Genomic DNA, 25,607 nt, shown 5'->3' with positions numbered 1-25,607 from the left:
TGTAAGGCAGCATAGGATGGCTATTGGTAGCACTTTGTTTTTATCACCTCAGTTAATTCTCACAATAACCTGGTGAGGTAGTTACTATTGCTATCCTCGTTTCACAGATGTAGAGACCAAGATTAAGTGAGAATGAGTAACCTAACAATTTAGCTAGCTAGCAAGTGGTTAGCACAGCCAGGATTTATAGGCCAACAATCTGGCTCCAGGGCCCTTCACTCCCATCAATCTAATACATCAAACCATGATTCGTGGTTATTACTTGAGGCTCCATTCAGTATTTAAGGTTTTAAAAGTGTGAAGTTAAGTAAAATTTAAAGAAAAACACTATCATGACTGATGCCAAAGTAAGGCAACGTTTGTCAAGGGTCACATGGGTTACTACAGTTGGGAAAACACAAATTCACTGTGGAAATCTGAGCTGTAAAGGGACACACTTCCTGAGCTCTCATAGAATTCTTAGCTAGTCTAATGCAAATCATGATGAAAACTCTAATAGGTCTCTCATGAGATAACTAATATTAAGACAAAATTGTGCATAGGATATCCAGCCAAGAGAGGCAGAGGCTTGCTGAACTCAACCAGGGCCAACATGAGGAGGAAACGTCTTGGTTAAAATCAGGAAGAGGTATCAGATTGCCATCTCTTACCATCTTTTTGAAAAAGAATTGGTCACCAACCCCTTTTTTAGTTAATTTCTTAGCCACTCTCCAGAAACATGAAGCAAAAGGTATTATGCGTTAGGCACTGTAGGTGAGATGACCTGGTCCCATGATACATTCAGGAGCCCACAAAAATGATTTGGTTTCTGATCTCAAATGGGGTTGACAAAAACAGTTGTGTAAGATAACACAAGATAAGTACATGGTCAAGTATAGGGCCCATTGTTAGAAGTTATTTTCAGTATTTAGGATATTAACAAGCCTTGGGGCATCCATAAAACACTTCTTCAAGGAAAAATCATAGAGCCTGCAATCTAGCCTGGCTCTCTTTTATTTGACAATGAATAAAATTTATTTATTCCTCAGAAAGGGCTCAGGAAGGTTTCTAGAAAACATGATGAGGCGAGATAAGGGGGTGGGGGAGGCAGCTGCAAGAAAGCAGGTAATTTAGCCACGTCCACAGGAGTCCACCCCAGGGTACATGTATACCTCTAGAGGATTTACAGCCAGAAGCAATAGGGGCTGTTTATAAAGATGTAGCACAATCCATAGTTGCAACAAAGGCAAAAACAAAAGGAAGGGGTGCTCTCTGTACCCCTTGAGTGTTCTAAACACTGTGCAGGTTTCCACACTTGATATTTGATGTGGATTCGTTACTAAAATAGGCTAAGGGCCTTTCTTAAGGGAGTGGGCTGGGGTTTTGTTTTGTTTTCATAGCGCATCTGAGCACCCCACCTGCTCAGAAAACCCAGCCCTGAACTCCTGCTCCTGGAGACCGCTGGAGTATGGCAGACTCGGACTTCAGCCTCACTGCAAAAACTCAGAGCAAGCAAAGGCCTAGCTGGTCCACTTATACACGGGTTTTTTTCTGTAGACACACAGACGGCCCTCCATATCCGTGGGTTTCACATCTGCAGATGCGGAGGGCCCGCTATGGGACTCGAGCATCCGCAGATTTTGGTATCCTCGGCGGGTCCCAGAACCAATCCCCGGCGACACCACGGGGTGAACATATTAGTTTGATTGCTTCTCCTTGCTTAGTACTGGCTGCTGGATATGGCGGGCTGAGCCAGGAGCTAGTCCCCAAACGTTTCTCCAAGGTCTACGGAGCGAGGGTGAGGGCCCGTTCTTCCCATCCACAAATCAGGCACAGGCCCTTGGTCTGGGAAGACGCCGGACCAAGTGCGCAGTACTTGGTCAGCTAAGTTGCAACTTGGGGGCCTGAGTTCTGCTCTCACTCATGCTCCCTACCAGCGCCCCCTGTGGTGCGCACCTAGAATTGCCCCCCATACCTCCTCCCCCCTCCCTCCCCCCGCCGCCAGGACCGCCAAGCTCCTGCCGCATGCGCACTTCAGCCGACCCAACCCCCAGCAGCCGACGATAAACCCCCGGAGGGCGTCTATCCGGACTCTAGTCCTGACCCGACGCCAGTGTAGCCCTAACGGTGCCGAATCGCGGGCCGCCGCTTCTAGCCCTGAGTCTAGAGCCGGGATCTCGGGAGACCCAGGACAGCCTCCGCTGAAGGCACAGCCTCCTGGACAGCGGTCGGAACATGAAGCCTCAGCCGCAGCGTGGCCACAGTGCCCATAGCGACACCGACGCGGTCGTTGCGGGCTTCCTCAGGCTGCGGGTCAAGGACAATTGGGAAGAAGTGCACGGTCAGTGGCAGGCTGGGCACTCGGTTCAGAGGATACCGGGAAACGAATTTCCCTAGGGAGGGGCGAGCAGGAGGATTCCTCCTCAGACGCGGCGGGTTCCCTCCTCTTCCTCAGCGGGCTCGCTCGACGGCCTGACCTTTGTCTTCGGGTTTCTTCTCTTGCAGAGGCTGAGCCCGCGAAGATCTCGCTTCCTGGAGAAGAGGGAGAGGAGCCGAAGGCTCAGTCCAAACCTGAGCAGGGAGCAGCCGCGGAGGGGAAAGAGGCGGGATACGAAGAAGGAGAAGAAAAGGAAGGCGGCAATGTGGCCGCGGGAGATGCGGGCCCCCCAGACGGGGGAAGCCGCTACGCCAAGGCTGAGATAGACGCTGAGGCGGGCGCGGGCGGCGGCGAGGGCGGAGAGAAGGGCGGGGAGGAGCAGCGCCGGGGAGCCGCCATCGAGGTTTGGAGGGGGGCAGGCAGGCGCCACCGAGTCTCCCGGCCCACCTTCACGCTGGAGCAGATGCGGGAGCTGGAGAGAACTTTCCAAGACACTCCGTATCTCAGCGTGGCCATGCGGTAAGCGGGCGGCTCCGGGGGCGCGGGCTGAGGCGAGCGGGTCCCTGTCCTCAGCTCTGGAGTTGAAAACCCCAGGGCCTGGGGCGGGGGCTCTGCCCGGTGGGAATCGAGTCAGTGTTAAGGTGGGGAGTTTGAATAAGTCATGTCGGGAAACTGTCGGCCCATAGTTAACAAATGAGTCGCTGGAGGTATGGTGGAGCACGTGTGCGGTTGGATTCTACTTTGATTTAAAATATTGGTCATCAGTTATTCATGGATTATATTTGCGTTAATGTAGATACTACATTGAATGTGAAAGTGAAAGTCGCTCAGTCGTGTCAGACTCTTTGAGACCCCACGGACTGTATAGTCCATGGAATTCTCCGGGCCAGAATACTGGAGTGGATAGCAGTTTGCTTCTCCAGGGGATCTTCCCAACCCAGGGATCGAACCCAGGTCTCCGGCATTGCAAGAGGAAGCTTTACCAGCTGAGCCCCCGGGAAGCCCAAATACTACATTAGAACATCCTTTGTCTTAATTACTGAATTTTTAGTTACCCTTAAAGTTTGTGCCGGAGGTAGAATTGTCCCTAAGGCAAGCCACAGAGGGGAGAATGAATGGATTGCTGAGTGTCTGAATGCAGAAAAGATTTTAAAAGCTATCATTTACATTGTACTTACTGTGTTAAGCACTTGCCCTAAAGGGTTTCCTACAGATTGTCATTGAATCTTCACAACCCTATGTGAATGTGGCAGCTATTGTTTTTTTTATCCCTGCTTGACCTGTTAGAAAAACTGAAGCCCAGAGACGTGAAGAGACTTGCCCAAGATCCACACAGCTCGAATGTGGCTGAGATTTGATCCTAGGAGGCTGTTCAGTAGGCAAGGCCAGAGGTGATGGTGTGGTAATGGATAGAAGTGAACAGATTGAAGAGGTATTTAGCAGGTAAAATTGATAGCGATTCATGGTAATTTGGACATAGGAGTAAAGGGAAATGATTAAGAAAAATATCTGAATTTCTGATTTGCCCAACTGAATGGCTGGTGGAATACTCAATGAGCTAGGGAATATTGAAAGAGTGACAGAAGCTTGCAAGAGACAGAGGAGGACTGATTGGAGAGGCTGTAGGCAAACCGTTTCATGGAAACCTCCATGGTGGTAGGAGATGAGTTAATGAGAAAGGATGGTAAATAGCATCAACTTTGGCTCAGTATTTTCTGTTCAGTTTGATTACTCCAAGTTCGGTTGGCTTTTGCTGTGTGATAATTCTAAGAATCAGCCCAATTTCTCCCTTTCTCAAGTGTCAAACTCAAGATGCCCCTTGATTTGGGTGTCCAGAACTGCCTATATCTCATTTATACCTTTTGACTGCCTTCACCCAGTTCCCCCACCTGACTCCCTCTGGTAACCACCAATCTAATCTCTTTTTTTTCAGTTTGATTACTTTTGAAGTGTAGCTGACCTACAACAATATGTTAGTTCCTGTTATGCAACCTAGTGATTCATTATTTCTAAATTTATTTATTTATCTATTTTTTTACTTTACAATATTGTATTGGTTTTGCCATACATTGACATGAATCCGCCATGGGTGTACCATTATTTCTATACATTTAAAAATGATCACCATAAGTCTGTCACCATAAAAGATATTATATAATTATTGACTATATTCCCCACACCGTACATTTCATACCAGTTATTGATTTTGTAACTGGAAGTTTTTACCTCTTAATCTCCTTCCCCTATTTCTCTCCTCCCCCCACCCCTCCTTTCAGACAACCACCTGTTTTTTTCCTCTGTATCTATAATTTTGTCTCTGTTTAGCTACGTTTTTTCATTTGTTTCACTTATTAGATTCCACGTGTAAGTGAAATCATACAGTGTTTGTCTTTCTGCCTCTGATTTATTTCACTAAATATAGTACTCTCTAGGTCCATCCACATTGTTACAAATAGCAGAATTTCATTCATTTTTATGACAGAAGTATTCCATTGTGTGTATATATATATATATATATATCACATCTTCTTTATCCATTTATCTGTTACTGGGCATTTAGGTTGCTTTCATCTTTTGGCTGTTGTAAATAATGCTGCTATGAACATTGAGGTGCAGATATCATTTTGAATTACTGTTTTCGTTTTCTTTGATATTTACCCAAGAGTGGAATCGCTGGATCGTATGGTAGTTCTAATTTGAGTTTTCCTGAGAAACTTCCATACTGTTTTCCATAGTGGCTGCACCAGTTTACATTCCCACAGTGTAGGATTCCCTTTTCTCCACATCCTTGCCAACATTTGTTATCCTTTTGATGATAGCCATTTGACAGGTATGAGGTGATCTCATTGTGGTTTTGATTTGCGTTTCTCTGACGATTAACAGTGTTGAGCATTTTTTTTTTCATATGTCCGTTGGCCATCTGTGTATCTTCTTTGGCAAAATGTCTATTCAGGTCTTTGCCCATTTTTGCGTTAGGTTCTTTGTTTTTTGATACTGAGTTGTATGAAGTGGCGTGAAAGTCACCCAGTTGTGTCCGACTCTGTGACCCCATGGACTCTACAGTCCATGGAATTCTCCAGGCCAGAATACTGGAGTGGGTAGCCTTTGCCTCCTCCAGGGGATCTTCCCAATCCAGGGCTCGAATCCAGGTCTTCTGCATTGCAGGCGGATTCTTTACCAGCTGAGCCACACAAGGGAAGCCTAAGAATACTGAAGTGGGTAGCCTATCCCTTTTCCAGCAGATCTTCCCGACCCAGGAATAGAACCAGGGTCTCCTGCATTGCAGGTGGATTCTTTACCAACTGAGCTATGAGGGAAGCCTGACCTGTTTTTATAAATATTGGATATTAACCCCTTGTCAGTAATATCCTTTGCAAAAATTTTCTCCCGTCCAGTAGGTTGTCCTTTTGCTTTGTATATGGTTTCCTTTGCTGTGCAGAAGCCTTTAAGTTTAATTAGGTCTCATTGGTTTGTTTTTGCTTTTATTTCTTTTGCCTTAGGAGACAGATCCCAAAAATTATCGCTGTGATTTATGTCAAAGAGTGTTCTGCCTATGTTTTCCTCTAGGAGTTTTATAGTATCTGGTCTTACCTTTAGGTCATTGATCCATTTTGAGTTTATTTTTTAATGTTCTGTGAGAAAATGTTCTAATTTCTTTTACACGCAGCTGTCCAGTATTCTTAGCACCACTTATTAAAGTGACTCTTTTCCCTATTGTATGTTCTTACCTGCTTTGTCATAGAGTAATTGACGGTAAGTACTTGGGTTTATTTCTGGACTCTCTAGTCTGTTCTAGTGTATGTGTTTTTAATGCCAGTACCATACTGAGGTGTTGTTTTTTTTTTTTTTTGGCCGCACCCCATGGCATTCAGAATCTTCTCTGTCCAGGGATGGAACCCAAGCCCCCTGTAGTGAAAGGGCGGTGTCAGGTGTCTTAACCACTAGACTGCCAGGGAAGTGCATTGATGACTATAGCTTTGTGGTATAGTCTGAAGCCAGGGAGTGTGAGACCTCTAGCTTTGTTCTTTTTTCTCAAGATTACTTTGGCCATTTGGGGGTCTTATGAGGGTTTCATATAAATTTCAGGATTATTTCTTTTTTGGGTGAATTTATTGTAGGGTGAACAATGTCATATATTCCACTTTTTTGTAGGTACTTTTTGTTTTTTAGTTAATTTTCATTGGAGTATAGTTGCTTTACAATGTTGTATTAGTTTCTGCAGTATAGCAAAATGAGTGAGCTATACATATACACAGCCCCTCTTTTTTTTGATTTCCTTCCCTGCCATGTATTTTGATAGGAATTGCATTAAATCTGTAGATTGCTTTGGGTTTTATGGACATTTTAGCGATATTAGTTCTTCCAGTCCAAGAACATAGATTATCTTTGCATTTCTTGGTATAATTTTTAAATGCCTTCAGCAGGGTTTGATGGTTTTCAGAGTATAGGTCTTTCACTTGGTGAAAGTGTATTGCGCTTCCTTTGGTGAAACCAAACCTCCTTGGTTACGATTATTCTTCGGTATTTTATTCTTTTTAATGCTATTTTAAATGGGATTGTTTTCTTGCTTTCTCTGATAGCTTATTATTAAGTGTATAGAAAAGCAACACATTTCTATATATTAATCTTGAATCCTGAAACTTTACTGAATTCATTTATTAGTTCTAATAGACTTTTGGTGGAGACTTGAAAGTTACCTTTTTTAAAAAATTGAAGAATAGTTGATATACAATATTACGTAAGTTTTAGGCGTACAACATAGTGATTCACAATTTTTTTTGATTTCAAAGTATTTATTTAGAATTGTGTTTTTTAATAAAAACAATAGTATCAGAATATCACAATAATATATTTATCTTTGTGAAGAAAATTTCTGCATTAAAAAAATGAACAGTTGTATATACAAGCCAGTTAAACTATCATTTCTGTTTTTATATTTACTGCTACATATTGGGCAGAATCAATATATAACCATACAACAGAGTTGATGATGATGTCTAAAGATGCTTCTAGGGCAAAGATATGAAGACATAAAACTCTATATCAAGTTTAGATAATTGCAAAATAGAATTAGGAGCTTATTTTTATAATACCATTGGAAGATTATAGCCTACACAAAGGCAGCAGCAACTCTGATATGGAGGAGAGGACATATTTGAGAATTATTTAAGATTTAGGTGACAATATTGTAGTGGATATTAATGGAAAGACAAAAGAGATAATTTAGAGAAACTCTCAGAAATATGGTACTCACATAGCATGTGAAAATAACAAAGCCAGATATAATCAATGATTGTAACCAGATTATGATCATTATAATCAGATATAATTTATATTACATAGTTGTCATATGAATCTAGCACCATTATACTATATGTTATATCTTGTAATTTAGTATCTCTTACAATTTCATGAAAGAGTTACTGTTTATTTTATTTTATTTTATTTTATTTTCAATTTTTTCCTTCCAGATATATTAGGATAAAATTGACATATATCACTGTACAGGTTTAAGGTACACAGCATAATGCTTTCACTTATATACATCATGAAATGATTACATGTTCACAATAAATGTAGTGAACATTCATCATCTCACGTAGATATCAAAAAGTATTTTCCTCCTTGTAATGAGAACTCAGGATTTATTCTCTTAATTTTCATATACATCATAGGGGAGTATTAACTATAGTCATCATGTGTATACTACATCACTAGTACTTATTCTTCTTATAACCAAAAGCTTGTATCTTTTTTTTACCCAATTCAGCATAATTAAGATTTATACAATTTTCACACAACAGTTTTTTAAAGTTAGATAGATGCTATTGTCCCATGATTCCAACACTAAAAATATGAACGAGAACACACTGAACATCCTTATTCTTGTCCCTTCCTTTTCCCAGTAACTCATTTCTGCTCTCTCAGACAGCCATCTGGACTCATTTCTTTACATCCTTCTAGAAAAGGATGTCTCTCATCCTTTTTTCCCGCAAACCTTTTTGCATCGTCACTCTCCTGAGGAGGCTTTGAAGACATTTCTTCCTGATTATTGGCTCCTCCTTTAATTTGAATACACAGGTATACTGTGTATCTGTTTTTGTACTCTACATATAACTGTGCTCCTTACATAAAAATATTCAGATTCCTCCCACACAAGAACCAATTTTTACCCCTTCAGTGGTGATATCACCCCCAACAAGAATGCATATTCCATAGCTGTTTCGTGCAAATACAAGTAAATACAAATGCATTTTATTTTCCTCCTTTCACACAGATGGTACCATACTACACACATACTAACCTGTGCTTTTTTTACTCAAAATATCTCATGGTAATATTTTTATAATATTTTATTAAAAATATCCCCATTGTTTTTAATGGGTGCATAGTATTTAATTTTATAAATTTAAACTAACTTACTAAGATAATTTAAACTTATTTAATTCCAGTGATGGATGTTCAGGTTATTTCCAATTTTTTCTGCTTTAAAAAAAAACATGTTACAATGATTAGGATTATACACATCGAATATTGGGATCTGTGGTAGATTAAAGATGTCACGATTTCTCTGACACAGCAAAAGAGACACAGACATAAAGAACAGACTCCTGGACTCCGTGGGAGAAGGCGAGGTCACAATTTTTAAAGGTTGTACTCCACTATAGTTCTTATGAAATATTGGCTATATTCCCTGGATTGTGCAATATATCCTTGTAGTTTATTTATTTTATAGATGGCAGTTTGTACTTATTAATCCACTACCCCTATCTTGTCCCTCTCTCCTGTCTCTCCTCACTGGTAACAACTACTTTATTCTCTATATCTATGAGACTTGTTTCTTTTTTGTTATATTCAATAGTTTGTTTTCATTTTTAGATTTCACATATAAGTGATATCATACACTATTTGCCTTTCTCTGTCCTACTTATTTATTTCATTAAGCATAATACCCTCCCAGTCCATCTGTGTTGTTGCAGATGGCAAAATTTCATTCTTTGTCACGTTGAGTAGTATTCTATTGTATGTCTATACCATATCTTCTTAATCCGTTCCGAAGGCAATGGCAGCCCACTCCAGTACTGTTGCCTGGAAAATCCCATGGATGGAGGAGCCTGGCGGGCTGCCGCCGGCTGTGGGGTCGCTAAGAGTCGGACACGACTGAGCGACTTCACTTTCACTTTTCCCTTTCATGCACTGGAGAAGGAAATGGCAACCCACTCCAGTGTTCTTGCCTGGAGACTCCCAGGGACGGTGGAGCCTGGTGGGCTGCCGTCTATGGGGTCGCACAGAGTCAGACACGACTGAAGCGACTTAGCAGCAGCAGCAGCAGCATGATGATGGACACTTACGTTTCCTCCATATCTTGGCTGTTGTGAATAATGCTGCATGAACACGGGTGCGTGTAGCTTTCTGAGGTAGTGTTTTGTTTTGTTTCCAGATATATGCGCAGGATTGAAATTTCTGGGTCATGCGGTGGTTCTGGTTTTAATTTTGTGAGGAACCTCATACTGTTCCCCGCGGTGGCTGCACCGGTTTACACTCCCGCCAACAGTGCGCAAGCGCTCTCTTTCCCCGCGTGCTCTCCAACATGTGGTATTTGGAGTCTTCTTCTTGAGAGCCATTCTGACCTGTGTGAGGTGACATCTCATTGTAGTTTGGGTTTGCATTGCTCTCGTGATTACTGATGTCTGTTTCATTGAGGTGTAGTTGATTTCAAATATTCTATGAGTTTCAGATGTGCAACATACTGACTGAAAATGTTTATAGATTATCCTTCATTTGAAGTTATTATAAGATATTGGCTATATTCCTGCTGCTGTAAAATAAATACATCCTTTTTAATTTTCCAATTCAGTTTCATCACTAGTAATTGATCTGTTCAAATTTTCTATTTCTTCTTGCTTCAGCCTTGGGAGACTGTACATGTCTAGGAATTTGTTAATTTCTTCTAGGTTATCCATTTTATTGATGTCTAAATAATTGCTCATAGTAGTCTCTTATGATCTTTTGTATTTCTGTGGTGTTGATTGTAACTTCTTTTTCATTTCTGATTTTATCGATTTGGACCCTCTTTTTTCTTGATGAGTCTGGCTAAACATTTATTAATTTTATTTACCTTTTCAAAGAATCAACTCTTATTTGCATTGCTATTTTATATATTTTAAAATCTATTTCATTTATTTCTTCTCTGATCTTTATGATTTCTCCCTTGTACTAACTTTGGGTTTTGCTGGTTCTCCTTTTTCTAGTTCCTTTAGGTGTGCGGTTAGGTTGCTTATGTGAGATTTTTCTTATTTCCTGAAGTAAGCTTGAATTACTACAAACCTCCCTCTGAAAACTGCTTTTAGTGTATCCCATAGACTTTGGATTATTGTGTTTTCATTTTCATTTGTTGCTGGATTTTTTCTTTATTTCATCTTTGATTTCTTCAATGACTTATTCATTGTTCGGTAGCATTTTGTTTAGCCTCCACGTGTTTGTGGTTTTTTTTGAAGTTTTTTTTCCTTGTAGTTGATTTCTAGTCTCACAGCACTGTAGTTGGAAAAGATGTTTGATACCATTTAAATTTTCGTAAATTTATTGAGACTTGTTTTGTGGAGAATGTTCCATGTACACTTGAGAACGCGTTCAGTTCAGTTCAGTTCAATTGCTCAGTCGTGTCTGACTCTTTGTGATCCCGTGGACTGCAGTATGCCAGGCCTCCCCGTCCAGCGCCAACGCCCGGAGTTTACTCAAACTTATGTCCATTGAGTCAGCGATGCCATCCACCCATTTCATCCTCTTTCATCCCCTTCTCCTCCTGCCTTCAATCTTCCCCAGCAACAGGGTCTTTTCCAATGAGTCAGTTCTTCCCATCAGGTGGCCAAAGTATTGGAGTTTCAGCTTCAGCATCAGTCCTTCCAATGAACGTTCAGGACCGATTTCCTTTAGGATGGACTGGTTGGATCTCCTTGCAGTCCAAGGGACTCAAGAGTCTTCTCCAGCACCACAGTTCAAAAGCATCAATTCTTCAGCGCTCAGCTTTCTTTATAGTCCAACTCTCACATCCATACGTGACTACTGGAAAAACCATAGCTTTGACTAGACGGACCTTTGTTGGCAAAGTAATGTCTCTGCTTTTTAATATGCTGTCTAGGTTGGTCGTAAGTTTTCTTCCAAGGAGCAAGCATCTTTTAATTTCATGGCTGCAGTCACCATCTGCAGTGATTTTGGAGCCCCCAAAAATAAAGTCTGCCACCGTTTCCACTGTTTCCCCATCTATTTGCCATGAAGTGATGGGACCAGATGCCATGAACTCAGTTTTCTGAACGCTGAGCTTTAAGCCAACTTTTTCACTCTACTCTTTCACTTTCATCAGGAGGCTCTTTATTTCTTCTTCACTTTCTGCCATAAAGGTGGTGTCATCTGCATATCTGAGGTTATTGATATTTCTCCTGGCAATCTTGATTCCAGCGTGTGCTTCCTCCAGCCCAGCGTTTCTCATGATGTACTCTGCATATAAGTTAAATAAGCAGGGTGACAGTAAACAGCCTTGACTTACTCCTTTCCCGATTTGGAACCAGTCTGTTGTTCCATGTCCAGTTCTAACTGTTGCTTCCTGACGTGCATACAGATTTCTCAGGAAGCAGGTCAGGTGGTCTGGTATTCCCATCTTTTTAAGAATTTTCCAGAGTTGCTGTGGTCCACACAGTCAAAGGCTTTGGCATAGTCATTAAAGCAGAAATAGATGTTTTTCTGGACCTCTCTTGCTTTTTCGATGATACAACGGATGTTCGCTATTTGATCTCTGGTTCCTCTGCCTTTTCTGAATCCAGCTTGAACATCTGGAAGTTCATTGTTGACGTACTGTTGAAGCCTGGCTTGGAGAATTATGAGTATTACTTTCCTAGCGTGAGAGGGGAGTGCAATTGTGTGGTAGTTTGAGCATTCTTTGTCATTCCCTTTCGTTGGGATTGGAATGAAAACTGACCTTTTCCAGTCCTGTGGCCACTGCTGAGTTTTCCAAATTTACTGGCATATTGAGTGCAGCACTTTCACAGCATCATCTGTTAAGATTTGAAATAGCTCAACTGGAATTCCATCACCTCCCCTAGCTTTGTTTGTAGTGATGCTTCCTAAGGCCCATTTGACTTCGAATTCCGGGATGTCTGGCTGTAGGTGAGTGATCCACACCATCGTGGTTATCTGGGTCATGAAGAACTTTTTTGTATAGCTCTTCTGTGTAGTCTTGCCACCTCTTCTTAATATCTTCTGCTTCTGTTAGGTCCATACCATTTCTGTCCTTTATCGAGCCCATCTTTGCATGAAATGTTCCCTTGGTATCTCTAATTTTCTTTCTTTTTTTTTTTTTCAAATACCCCAAATAGTTTTATTTTAAACATTTACCCATTTAAACTGTGCTAACTTCTGATACATAGACAATGGTATCTACTTAACTGTATATGCATACATGTATAAATATATACATAATTCCTACATATGGTAATATTTTGAGCTTCACCTATGAAATTAATTTCAATTGGGGTCAAACGTTTCATCTTTTGCAAGACACCTAATTTGTTCATGAAAATCTTGAATCCATCTGAGGTAAGGAAGAGAATCTCAGATAGGACTGGGGTATGGGATGGGGATGGTCAGACATGCCACTAGACCGTACAGGGTGCACTGCTGCAAATCAGAAAAAGAAGCCACATCATTTGGCCAGGCACCAATAAACTTGGCTTGGTGAATGGAGCAGGATTTCACTCCCAACCCCTGCCTCAGCCAGATGCCCTGCACTGGGTGCAGCCTACATGTAGGTGGCAGTCCTAGAGAGACAGCTCAGTGGTGGTGCAGGCAGATGGTGATCTGGCCACGCTGCACAGCTCCATTCCTTGATAGACTGATTGAATTTGTCTGAAGCAGTTTGGTTGGGTAGGGGGTCTCTTCTTCTCACCACTTCTGATGATTCAGCTGAAGAAGGAGATCACCCTGATGGAAAAAACGTCCATTTCTCAGGTTCAAGTTCGCAGACAGGTGTGCGGCCTCCAAGAGGGCTTTCATGGTTTACTTTCAGAAAATTGCTCAATGTTGATTCTTAAAAAAAGTATATGCTGTAGATCTGGTTATAGATGAGCTTGCTATTTCCCTACTGAGCTCAGGACTGGACTCCACAGTCCAGCAGATTCTTCTCAGTTATTCTGTCACCTCTTTCGGGAAAAACCTAGTTCCACTAGCAAATCCAGGCCCTCCCGCAGCCTGCTCTTCCTCACTTTCTCTCGGCGCCTCCGCTCGGGGTCGTGCGGAGGGGCTGCGTGAGGAGCGAGGAGCGGACGGAGAGCCACCGGGCGGCGCGCCCCGGTCCGGAGGGGGACGGGCCGGGGGGGACCAGAGCCGTGCACGGCCCCCACCTCACCCGACCCGGGCGGCGGGCCAGGCGGCGGCGCGGACACCCGCGCCCTGGAGGCTGGCTCCGAGGGCTCCGCCCGCCGCCGCGGCCCCTCCCCGCCGCAACCTAGAGGCCGCCGGGCTCTAATTTTCTTGAAGAGATCGCTAGTCTTTCCCATTCTGCTGTTTTCCTCTATTTCTTTGCATTCATTGCTGAGGATGTCTTTCTTATCTCTCCTTGCTATTCTCTGGAACTCTGCATTCAAATGGGTATATCTTTCCTTTTCTCTTTTGCCTTTCGCTTCTCTTCTCTTCATAGCTGTTTCTAAGGCCTCCTCAGACAGCCATTTTGCCTTTTTGCATTTCTTTTCCTTGGGGATGATCTTGATCCTTGCCTCTTGTACAATGTCATGAACCTCTGTCCATAGTTCATCAGGTACTCTGTCTATCAGACCTAATCCCTTCAATCTATTTGTCACTTCCACTGTATAATCCTAAGGGATTTAATTTAGGTCATATCTGAATGGTGTAGTAGTTTTCCCTACTTTCTTCAATTTAAGTCTGAATTTGGCAATAAGGAGTTCATGATCTGAGCCACAGTCCGCTCCTGGTCTTGTTTTTGCGGACTGTATAGAGCTTCTCCATCTTTGGCTGCAAAGAATATAACCAATCTGATTTCGGTGTTGACCATCTGGTGATGTCCATGTGTAGAGTCTTCTCTTGTGTTGTTGGAAGAGGGTGTTTGCTATGACCAGTGCGTTCTCTTGGCAAAACTCTATTAGTCTTTGCCCTGCTTCATTCTGTACTCCAAGGCCAAATTTGCCTGTTACTCCAGATATCTCTTGACTTTCTACTCTTGCATTGCAGTCCCCTATAATGAAAAGGACATCTTTTGGGGGGTGTTAGTTCTAGAAGGTCTTATAGGTCTTCATAGAACCGTTCAACTTCAGCTTCTTCAGCGTTACTGGTCGGGGCGTAGACTTGGATTACTGTGATGGTGAATGGTTTGCCTTGGAAATGAACAGAGATCATTCTGTCGGTTTTGAGATTGCATCCAAGTACTTCATTTTGGACTCCTTTGTTGACTATGATGGCCACTCCATTTCTTCTAAGGGATTCCTGCCCACAGTAGTATATATAATGGCCATCCAAGCTAAATTCACCCATTCCAGTCCACCTTAGTTCACTGATTCCTAAAATGTCGACATTCCTAAAATGTGAACGTGTATTCTGCTGCTTTTGGATGGGATGCTCTATGAGTCCATTAAGTCTAATATGTCACTTGAGGTCAGTGTTTCCTTATGGATTTTCTGTTGGATGATCTGTCCGTTGATGTAAGTGGGGTGGCAAAGTCCTGAATGTGATGCTTACTGTCAGTTTCTCCTTTATGTTTGTTTGTATGTACTGTATGTATTTTAGGTGCTCTTATGTTGGCTGCCTATATATTTACAGTTGTTACATCTTCTTGAGCTGATTGCATGTTCATTATGTAGTCTTTCTTTGTCTCTTGTTATGGTCTCTGTTTGAAAGACAAGTTTATCTGATACAAGTGTTGCTACCCCAGCTTTCTTTTGATTGACATTTGCATGAATACCTTTTTCCATCCTCTCTCTTTTTGTCTGAGTCTTTAGATCTGAAGGGAGACTCCTGTAGGCAGCATGTACGTGGGTTTTGTTTCTGTGTCCAGTCAGCCACTCTGTGTCTTTTAATTGAAGCGTTTATTCCATTTATATTTAAAGTAATTATTGGTAAGTATATATTTACTGCCATTTTGTTAATTCTTTTCTTTTTGTTCTTTTCTTCTTCTTTGCGCTCTTCCTTTGTGATTTGATGGCTTTCTTTAGTGTTATGTTTGGATTGCTTTCTCTTTTGTTGTATGTGTGTCCATTATAGATTTTTGGTTTGTGGCTACCATGAGGTTTATATAGATAGTGTTTTTGGTTATACTTACGTATACATGTTGTGTATATGTATTCTTTTTCAGATTCTTTTCCTTGACAGTTTATCATAAGATAGTGAATAACCTTCCCTGTGCTATACAGTAAATCCTTGTTGTTTATCTATTTTATATATGGTAGTGTGCATCTGTTAATCTCATACTCCCAATTCATTCCCCCTCCTCGGTTACCAGAAATATGTTTTCTACGTCTGTGAATCTGTTTCTGTTTGTAAAAAAGTTCATGTGTACTGTTTTTTTTGAATTCTGCATGTAAGTGATATCTTACGGTGTTTGTCTTTATTGGAATTAATTCACTTAGCCTAATACTATCCAGGTGCATCCACATGGTTACAAAAGGCAGAATTTCATTCTTTTTATGGCTGAGTAATATTCCATTGCATATACATACCACATCTTTATCCATTCATCTGTTGATGAACACTTAGGGTGCTTCCATGTTTTAGCTGTTGTCAACAGTGCCACTATGAACATCGGTGTCTGTGTATCTTTTCTAATTAGAGTTTTTCTCTTTTCTAGATATATGCCCAGATGTGGGATGAGCAGTGTTGAGAATCTTTTCACGTGCCTGATGGCCATCTATATGTCTTCTTTGAAGAAATGTCTGGGCGGGCTTAATTTCCAAAATACAGAAATAGCTCATACAACTTAATAAAAACAACAACAAAAACCCAACCCAATCAAAAAATGGGCAGAAGACCAAAGGAGAGATTTCTCCAAAGAAGACGCGTGTGTGTGTGTGTGCGTGTGTGTGTGTGTGCGGGCACACGCGCGCGCAGTTGTGTCCAACTCTTTGTGACCCCATGGATTCTTGGCTTGGAAATTCCATGGACAGAGAAGCCTGACAGGCTCCAGTCCCACACATTCACAATGAGTTGGACACAGTAGAGCCCATGTGTGCACACACACACATACATGTCTTCTTTGGAGAAATGTCTATTTAGTCTTCTCATTTTTTGATTGGGTTGTTTTTGTTGCTGTTATTGAGTTGTATGAAGTGTTTGAAAGTTAAGCTCATGTCGATTGCATCATTCACAAATATTTTCTACTATTTCGTAAACCCTATGGACTTTCGTTTTCTTTATGGCTTCCTTTGCTGTGTAAAAGCTTATAACTTTACTTTTTACTCTTTTCTTATTTGTATTAATAGCCTTTTTCTTTTTTGCTTAGAGAAGTTCCTTTAACATTTCTTTTAAAGCATGTTTTGTGGTGTCGAACACTTTGCTTTTGCTTGTCTCTAAAAGTCTTTATCTCTTCTTGAACTCTGAATGATAGCTTTTCCAGGTAGAGTATTCTTTGTTGTAGATTTTTTCCTTTGATCACATTAAATATACTGTGTCACTTCCTCCGGTCGTCAGAGAGAGCTATATGCTCCAGGGGTGCTTTCTGTATGGGCTGCATGAGCCCTTCTGTTGTGGTGGGCTGACTACCATGGGTGGACCCCAGGTCTGTTGGTTACCAGGCGTTGCCTAGTGCAGAGGCTGCTGGCCCCACTGGTGTTTGGGGCTGGGTCCTGGGACCTCTGGCGGGCAAGTCTGGTTCTTGGGTGTCTGGGGACTCAGGAGGTCCTATGGCAACTGACTTGTTGGTGAGTGAGGCTGTGTCCCTGCCTGGCTAGCTGCTTGGTTTGGGGTGTGTCGGGATTAGTGCCAATAGACTGGTGGGAGGGCTGGGTCACAGTACTAATAGTCTAGAGGGAAGATTTCAAAATGGCCCTTGCCAGCAGCAGAGTCCTCACGGTCCAACGAGCACCTTAAACTGGCTGCTGCCAGCGTCTTTGTCCCCAGGGTGAGCGGTAGTTGTTTCCTGCCTCTTCAGGAGATTCTCCGGATCCACAGGCAGGTCTGACCGAGGCTCCTTTCAAATCACTGCTTCTGCCCTGGGTCCTGGAGCATGTGAGATTTTGGGTTCATCCTTTCCGAGTGGAGTCTCAATTTCTCACAGCCCCCGGGTCTCCTGAAAGGAAGCCCTGCTGGCCTTCAAAGCCAAATGTTCCGAGAGCTTATCTTCCCGGCTCAGGACCCCAGGCTAGGAAATCTAGTGTGCTCAGACCCCTTGCTTCTTGTGGTAAATCTCTTCAATTATAATTATCTTCCTGTATATGGGTTGCCTGGTGGCTCAGATGGTTAAGAGTCCCCCTGCAATGCGGGAGACCTGGGTTCGACTCCTGGGTTGGGAAGATCCCCTGGAAGAGGGCTTGGCAATCCACTCCAGTTTTCTTGCCTGGAGAATCCCCATGGCAGAGGAGCCTGGTGGGCTACAGTCCATGGCATCGCAAAGAGTGGGACACCGGTGAGCGACTAAGCACTGCACATATGGGTTTCCGACCTGTGGGTGTGAGTCTTGACTATACCCCTTCTCCACCCTTCCTGTCCATCTTATCGTGTTTCCTTCTTTATAGCTGTAGTTGTGGAAGATCTTGTCTGCTCACCTTTCAGGTCATTCTCATCAAGAGCTTCTCTGTATATAGTTGTAATTTTGGTGTGCCCAAGGGAGGAAGTGAGCTCAGAGTTTTCCTATGCTGTTATCTTGGCTACTCTGAATAAATATTTTAAATAGTGAGAAATGTACAACATACATTTCATTTCATGCATAATGTCAAATGCTGAATGTTTGTAATTATTCCCCCTCAGACAGGACCTTGCAAGACGCATGGGAGTGACTGAAGATAGAATGCAGGTGAATAAACTGGGAAAAAGCACTTTGGCGTAACAGCTCTTCTAAAACCCACTTCAGGAACTGGATACCTTGTCCTGGACATTCTCACGTTGGTTTGTTTTTGTAGCCTTCACTATGTTTGGGAAGTAAGATTGGAACTTCTGGGGCTTTGGGAACTTCAGTAAAGTAAACTCCTTCTAACACTGATATCCTTTAGGGGCAATTCTCTGTGGACTCATGTTGGGACTGAGTCTGACTTAGGAATTATTCAAATTAATGCACCAAATAGCTGGGTTATAAGGGGGTCCACCCCTTGAGTGGCAACTCACTCCAGTATTCTTGCCCGGAGAATCCCCATGGACAGAGGAGCCTGGTGGGCTACAGTCCACGAGGTCACAAAGAGTTGGACACGACTGAGTGACTCAGCACACAAAGGGGGTCCAAGTATACTAAATTATCTAAAATACGTAAGCCAGGCATCAGCTCTTTCTGCAAGGAGTGAATTTTCAAGTATTCAGGCATTTGGGTAAGGGAATAATTCACCTCAGGACGCAACATATGAGCAACAAATGTACGTTTAGTTTAGCTGAGACTGATGGGGAGGGGGATAATTTACAATTCCAAGTGCCCGATCCTCCTGCTGTTGTTTTTGTGTGTTTGGTAGAGCAACGCAGGAGACACAAGAGACGGGGGTTCCATCCCTGTTTTAGGAAGACCTCCTGGAGAAGGAAATGGCAACCTGCTTTAGTATTCTTGCCTGGAAAATACCATGGACAGAGGAGCCTGGCAGGCTCTCTGGGGTCGCAAAGAGGCGGACACAACTGAGCAGACACATACTCACACTCACTCAGAGCAGTGTAGAGTTTCAGCTGTAAATTTTAATTTTCTGAAATTGTTTGATGTGCAGTCTGAAAACTTTGCTAACATAGTCGGTTGTGCATTATGATGGAGATGGAGGAAAGATGTGCGACCCTTAGGAATTTGTCTAAATATATATATTAAAATAAGTTGAATAAATTTCCACTGACCTAGAAAGGTGAGTTTGAGAAAATTGGACACTATCAATATATTTATTGGAGATACTGCATATATGCAACATTATGAAACTGCCAGATGTATCAGTGAATATTATTTTGAGCAATTTCTAATGGCTAAGGATTTTTTTTCTGCCCTTTTCGTACTATTTTCAGGGATTGGTTTTGAAGAATCTCTCTCTGATGGCCCACGGTCCATGGCTCCAAGCCAGTAGCTTCCTTGTGTTAACTCGAAGTACTTGCCCATTTACTTAGATGGTAATGACTACTCGGTACCTCAAGGCACAGAAACTGAATAGTTGTTTTTAGAACAGAGTAAGTTGTATCAAGGGAATATTTTGTTAAAGTAGAAAATTAAGGAAGGAAGGAAGAAAAATCAGGAAGGTATTATTATTCACTTTGCTGCAGAGCCCTTGTGTGAGGGTGGTGATGGATGCGGGCTGCAGACCTGGTTGGGGTGGGGAGGTCTGGAAAGCAAGGCTGGGAGCCTAAGGCCAGGGACTAGGATCACAGTCAGGTCTGGCCAGGGCTTGGGAGGCCCGGGCCTCTGCTCTTTCATGCAGGCAAAGCAAGCTCACTGGGAAAGAAAACCTGAAGTTTTGGTGACATGCTTCTCCTGGGTTTACATAGTGGTCTCTTAGTGGAGCTCTGAAGGGAAAAGGACCCACAGGAAACAACTAAGGGAAAAGAGAGAATGTTCCCACCTATTTCCAAATTCTATGGCACGAATTTCCCAAAGAAATATTTAATAGACATCTCCCCTTGTTTTCACACACAGCAAGAGTTACTCTATGAAAGCAGTACTGGGAATATGGAAGTAGTAGCCGCCAGAACTTCAGTTAGCCAGTTTTGCATTTTGCTTATCTTTATGCAGATTTGATCCCTGGTACACTCTTATCTCCCCCTTCAAAAGGAGCTCTATTAATCTGGCTCCTTAAGACTACATATTCATGCATCAGAAGAGCCCAGATACTAAGGATGGGAGAGGAAAAATGAGGCGGTAGAGAGCAGGAGGCCCTTGGTTTCATGTAAAATTTGCGGTGTGAAAACATGCAAAACTATTAAATATGATGTAATTCCAATAAGTGGGATGCTGAGGGAGCAGTGGCACCCACAGCACAGGTTTTTCTTTCAGTTGTTAAGAGTTGGCTCATATTTCAGAAGGAGCCATTTTGTGAATCCTGACCCGGGTGGTTGTCGATTATCTTCCTAATATGCAGGTTGCACCCTCTTGCCTTAAGCATGAGGGGACGATGGGGCCCTGCTGGTTGAGTGGCAGTGCCTAGAGAGCAGGGCCATGCTGGGAACCAGAGACTCTGGTCCAAGGCCTTGCAGCCACACCCAGAGCAGAGGGAGCTGACTGGGTCCTGAGCGCAGGCAGGTTTGGAGGGTGGGACAGGCTGGAGAGTGCAGAACTGAGAAAGACAACAGTGGTTGCCTCCTCCCCCCGCCCCCATCTCTTGGCTGGCCAAGATTTAAGAATGTCGGTCAATTTGGGCGAAGTTTGTTCCATGGACAGAGGAGGCTGGCAGGCTGCAGTCCATGGGGTCGCCCAGAGTCGGACAGGACTGAAGCCACTAAGCAGCAGCAGCAGCAGCAGCAGTCTAAACCTCTCTGATCTGCAGTCTAGTACTAAGGCGGTGTCCAGGGCTTCAGCTCCACTGGTGTCAGCAGACGAGCCACAGAGTGCCTGGGCCCCCACGACCAAACCTCCCTGGCAACACCAGCTCTGTCTCTATGACCGTCGCATCGGTCCCCGAGGACAGCTTTTATTTACAAATCCAGCCCGCGCCTATTGATTATTTACTGTGCACCAAAGATGGGTCATTCAAAATGGGTCCCGTTCCTCTCAGTATGATTTTAAAAGGCACCCACTTTATCCTGTGCTCAACTTCCCCCATCACGAAGGCGCACCTGCCTAGTGAGTGGGGTTAGGGGCAGGAATAGTAATAGGTGGGGGGACAGACGAGGCCATAAGCCAGTCCAGAGCCAGGCACATCGTCGGTGCTCATTTGCTGGGGGTGGGGTGGGGGACTGATGGCAGGGCCTTTAAGTAAATGTCCTAAAAACTTTTAACCAGAAGGAAATAGCTTCTTCTCCTGGTGCAGTTTCCCATCTTCAAGTCACCAAGATTTCCCCGCTCTGTTTTTTCCTGTCTGACATTAAATGCTCCATGTACTAACGCAGCCCGTTTTTCTCTCTGATTGGAGGTGTGGTTTAAGCATAGAAGGACCATGTGGAAGAAATGCCAGAGAGCACTGAGGTTCAGAGGTGCACCCCTTCGGCTCCCGGCCTACCCTGTGGTCAGCAACTGGGGTGGACCCTGCATCACCATCCTCATTCAGGAGCCAAATTGGGACTGGGTCCTTCTGGAGCCGATGCCCCTGGAGCTGATGCCCATGCTGCCCATGCCCCCCATGCTGCCCATGGCCCCCATGCCCCCATGCCGCCCATGCCCCCCATGCTGCTCTTGCTGCCCATGCCAACCTTACCCCCTCTGTTTCTGCCTCCTCTGCCCTGGATTCCACCACCCTCCGTTCACTCCGGCCGCCCCCACAGGGCCTTTCCTGGTCCCCTACCACCAGTGGCCTTTCTGTAGCCCCGGTTCCTCTTGAATGGTCTCTCTGACAGCTTTGGCGAAAGTGCCTTTGAGCCAGAATGAAGTTCTGATACCTCACCATCAGGCACACAGTGCCTGCCAAGTGTGTTAAATACAAATGCTGAGTCATTGACCCACTGTTTTAGGGCACGTTTTCTGTATTTTCAATAAAGTTGTGAATTCTCTGCATATTTGTTCTGTGTGTCACATGGGTTAGTGCATCTGATGGAAACTGCTGAGCCACAGTCACCATCAGTAGGCCACGCACATCTCCGACGTTTCCCAGGTGCCCAGGAGGAGTGTACACAGACGCATCCGTTCTCTTCCACCCTCATCTCCAACACCCATCCTCCCCCCTCTCTGCCCCACTGGGACCACCGAGATGTGCAAGACGGGTGGCGTGAGTCTCCAAGGGAGGAGAGTGTGTTCCCAGGCAGGCCTGAGCCACATTCATGGTGACGAGGTCAGAGGCAAGGACCCCAAGGGCCACTTCTACAGGGGCAGCTCATAGGGCTTTATGGAGAAGAGGGAGCTGGGTGTTAACCTGATTCTCTCATAGTTCTGTTCCCCGCTTTCCCTTTTGTGGAGGGTATGTGGGGTTGGGGGCGGCGCAGATAGAAACCACTCTAGTGGGAGGGGGAGTTCCTGGCTCTGTAGAGGAAATGCAAGAGGAGACTCTGTCTAGGCCAGTGTAAGACTCTTCCCTCTCCCTCCCCTCTCCCAGAGGTGGAAACCATAGCCCTCCCTCCCCAGCTCAGAGCTGATCATGTGGCCTTCAGATATATCCTGTCACCTTCAACATCCTGGAGAGAACCTGGGTTCCAGCTAATTTACTACTGCAAAGAAGGCTCTTGGTTGAGTGCTGCCTGAAGCCAGGAGGAGTGGTCCCTGAGCACTGATGCAGGATAATCACATTATTTAAAAGAAGCAGGAAGACCTTGCCTTTCTTCTTCAAATGGAATTCCCAGGTAGAAACCACCCAGGAAAGGGTTTGTGAGGAGAAGGAGAAGGCCCTCAGCCAAGTTCCCCTTGTAGCTGGGGGTTGGGGTGGAGGAGGGGGTCATTTGCTGGCAGAGGAAGAGAGTCTTCTCCAGTTGCCTATCCCAGAGGAAGGAGGGACTGAAGAATGGGGAGGGGGAGCATCCAGGCACAGAACCTTATGGAACTGGCTCTCCCCAGCCCTTGGCCATGCCACTGTGCCCAAAGAAAACCGCAGTAAACTCTGGATTTAAAAATACCAGCATTGGGACTTCTCTGGTGGTTCAGTGGCTGGGACTCTGCACTCCCAATGCTGGGGGCCCGGGTTGGAACCCTGGTCAAGGAGCTGGATGCCACACACAGCAGCTAAGAGTTCACATGCTGCAACTAAAGAGCCCACATACTGCAATGAAGATGGAAGATCTGCCCTGCCGCAACAAAGACCCAGTGCAGACAAATAAATAAATAGAATCTTTAGAAAAACCAGATTATTTCTTCTCTTAAAACAAATAACAACATTGTGATGGCTTCATGGTTTTGTATATATGTCCAAACGCATCGAAATGTATATATTAAATATGTGCATTTTTGTATGTTAAGTAACAACAAGCTGAAGTAAATACACAAAACCACAGTAAAGGTTTTGGTAAGTTGGTAAGTTTGGTAAGCTCTGGCACATTAGTCATATAGTAACTTAATCCTTCAAAGAATGACCTACTTGTTCACTGGGTCATTCTGTGTCTTGACTTTTGGTAAAACGATGGCTTTTGATGAATTGACTTGGAGCCAAATCCAAGATGTCTAAGGCCAAGCCAATGAGGCAGGGTGTTTATTTATGGAAAGGTCTTATTTAGAACTCCCTCATGGAGCCCAGGCTCCAACATGAGAAGGAAAATGCTGGGATTTTTTTCTCACATATGACTGAGACAGATCATTCTTGACCCTCTCTCCTAAGGGCCTTTCCCAGGTGGCACTAGGGGTAAAGAACACTCCCAGAGACACAAGAGACTCGGTTTCCATCCCTGGCTCAGGAAGATCCCCTGGAGGAAGGCATGGCAACCCACTCCAGTATTCTTGCCTGGAGAATCCCATGGACAGAGGAGCCTGCTGGGCTACAGTCCATGGGGTCACAGAGAGTTGGACAGGACTCAATCGACTTAGCACAGCAACATGCCCTGTCCTTTCCTAGTTCCTTTTCTCCCTTTACCTTCCTGAGGAGAGGCTATTTGGCTGAATGGCTGTGCAAGGTCAGGAGCACGGTCAAGTTTGGGCTCTGGGTGATGAATGGGGAGAACCACTGCAGATGATTTTTTAAGAGTCCTCCCTTACTAACCCTCAATACCTTAGTGAAGGTAGGATGCATGGAGAGAGGAACATGGAACCATATGGTACCATATGTAAAATAGATAGCCATTGGGAATTTGCTGAATGACTCAGGGAACTCAAACAGGGGCATTGTAACAACCTAGAGGGGTGGGATGGGGAGGGAGGTGGGAGGGAGGGGACATATGTACACCTATGGCTGATTCATGTTGATGTTGGGCAGAAACCAACAGAATGCTGTAAAGCAATTATCCTTCAATGAAAAATAAATAATTACCTGAGTGGCCATCCAACCTGTGAGCAGCTGCGGCAGAAGCCTCAGAAGAAGTTTATGAGTCCCTCTTCCTCAGGGTTTTCAGAAGGAAAGTTTGAGTGCTGCTATGGCAACAGCTGAGCTATTTCAAAGCCTAAAGATGCTGCTGTGAAAGTGCTACACTCAATACACCAGCAAATTTGGAAGACTCGGCAGTGGCCACAGGACTGGAACAGGTCGGTTTTCATTCCAATCTCAAAGAAAGGCAATGCAAAAGAATGTCCCAACTACCACTCAGTTGCACTCATCTCACATGCTAGCAATGTGTTTCTCAAAATTCCCCAAGTTAGGCTTCAACAGTATGTGAACCGAGAACCTCCAGATGTTCAAGCTGGATTTAGAAAAGGCAGAGGAACTAGAGATCAAATTGCCGACATCCGTTGGATCATAGAAAAAGCAAGAGAATTCCAGACAAACATCTACTTCTGCTTTATTGGCTACACCAAAGCCTTTGTGTGGATCACATCAAACTGGAAAATTCTTCAAGAGATGGGAATATCAGACCACCTTACCTGCCTCCAGAGAAATCTGTAGGCAGGTCAAGAAGCAACAGTTAGAACCAGACACGGAACAATGAACTGGTTCCAAATTGGTAAAGGGGTACATGAGGGTTGTAGGTTGTCACCCTGCTTATTGACCTTATACGCAGAGTACATCGTGTGAAATGCCAGGCTGGATGAATCACAAGCTGGAATCAAGATTGCCAGGAGAAATATCAATAACCTCAGATATGCAGATGACACCACCCCTATGGCTGAAAACAAAGAGGAGCTAAAGAGCCTCTTGATGAACGTGAAAGAGGAGAGTGAAAAAGCTGGCTTAAAACTCAACACTCAAAAAAGGAAGACCATGCCATCACTTCATGGCAAATAGATGGGGAAACAGTGGAAACAGTAACAGACTTATCTTTTTGGACTCCAAAATACTGCAGATGGTGACTGCAGCCATGAAATTAAAAGGCGCTTGCTCCTTGGAAGAAAAGCTATGACCCACCCAGACAGCATATCAAAAAGCAGAGC

At 43.9% G+C, this 25,607-nt stretch overlaps 1 protein-coding gene across 2 annotated transcripts; it reads left to right on the top strand.

Moving 5' to 3' along the window:
• Nucleotides 1–1,575: 1,575 nt before the first annotated feature.
• On the top strand, nucleotides 1,576–22,162 carry LOC145535507 (uncharacterized). Of its 2 annotated transcripts, XM_081563956.1 has the most exons (5): nucleotides 2,007–2,320; nucleotides 2,485–2,875; nucleotides 8,937–9,007; nucleotides 18,317–18,362; nucleotides 21,586–22,162. In XM_081563956.1, exons 1-4 carry the CDS (start codon nucleotides 2,215–2,217, stop codon nucleotides 18,343–18,345), a joined length of 597 nt encoding a protein of 198 aa, XP_081420082.1. In that variant the 5' UTR covers nucleotides 2,007–2,214; the 3' UTR covers nucleotides 18,346–18,362; nucleotides 21,586–22,162. The 2 variants fall into 2 exon arrangements, with proteins under 2 accessions (XP_081420081.1, XP_081420082.1); XM_081563955.1 differs by lacking the exon at nucleotides 8,937–9,007 and having other exon boundaries at nucleotides 1,576–2,320.
• The last annotated feature ends 3,445 nt before the right edge of the window (nucleotides 22,163–25,607 follow it).

This window comes from Giraffa tippelskirchi, chromosome X (genome assembly GCF_054371585.1).
Source record: "Giraffa tippelskirchi isolate mGirTip1 chromosome X, T2T-mGirTip1v1.2.pri, whole genome shotgun sequence".
Lineage (NCBI taxonomy): Eukaryota > Metazoa > Chordata > Mammalia > Artiodactyla > Giraffidae > Giraffa > Giraffa tippelskirchi.
This window is presented reverse-complemented; position numbering and strand designations above follow the sequence as displayed.

What these genes read in the sequence shown, in the direction of transcription:
- LOC145535507 (XM_081563955.1), top strand. Translation starts at nt 2,215, where the DNA reads ATGAAGCCTCAGCCGCAGCGTGGCCACAGTGCCCATAGCGACACCGAC. An exon ending in TATCTCAGCGTGGCCATGCG is followed by an intron (nt 2,876 to 18,316) that starts GTAAGCGGGCGG and finishes ATTCCCCCTCAG; the next exon opens with ACAGGACCTTGCAAGACGCA. An exon ending in TGACTGAAGATAGAATGCAG is followed by an intron (nt 18,363 to 21,585) that starts GTGAATAAACTG and finishes CTCTGATTGGAG; the next exon opens with GTGTGGTTTAAGCATAGAAG.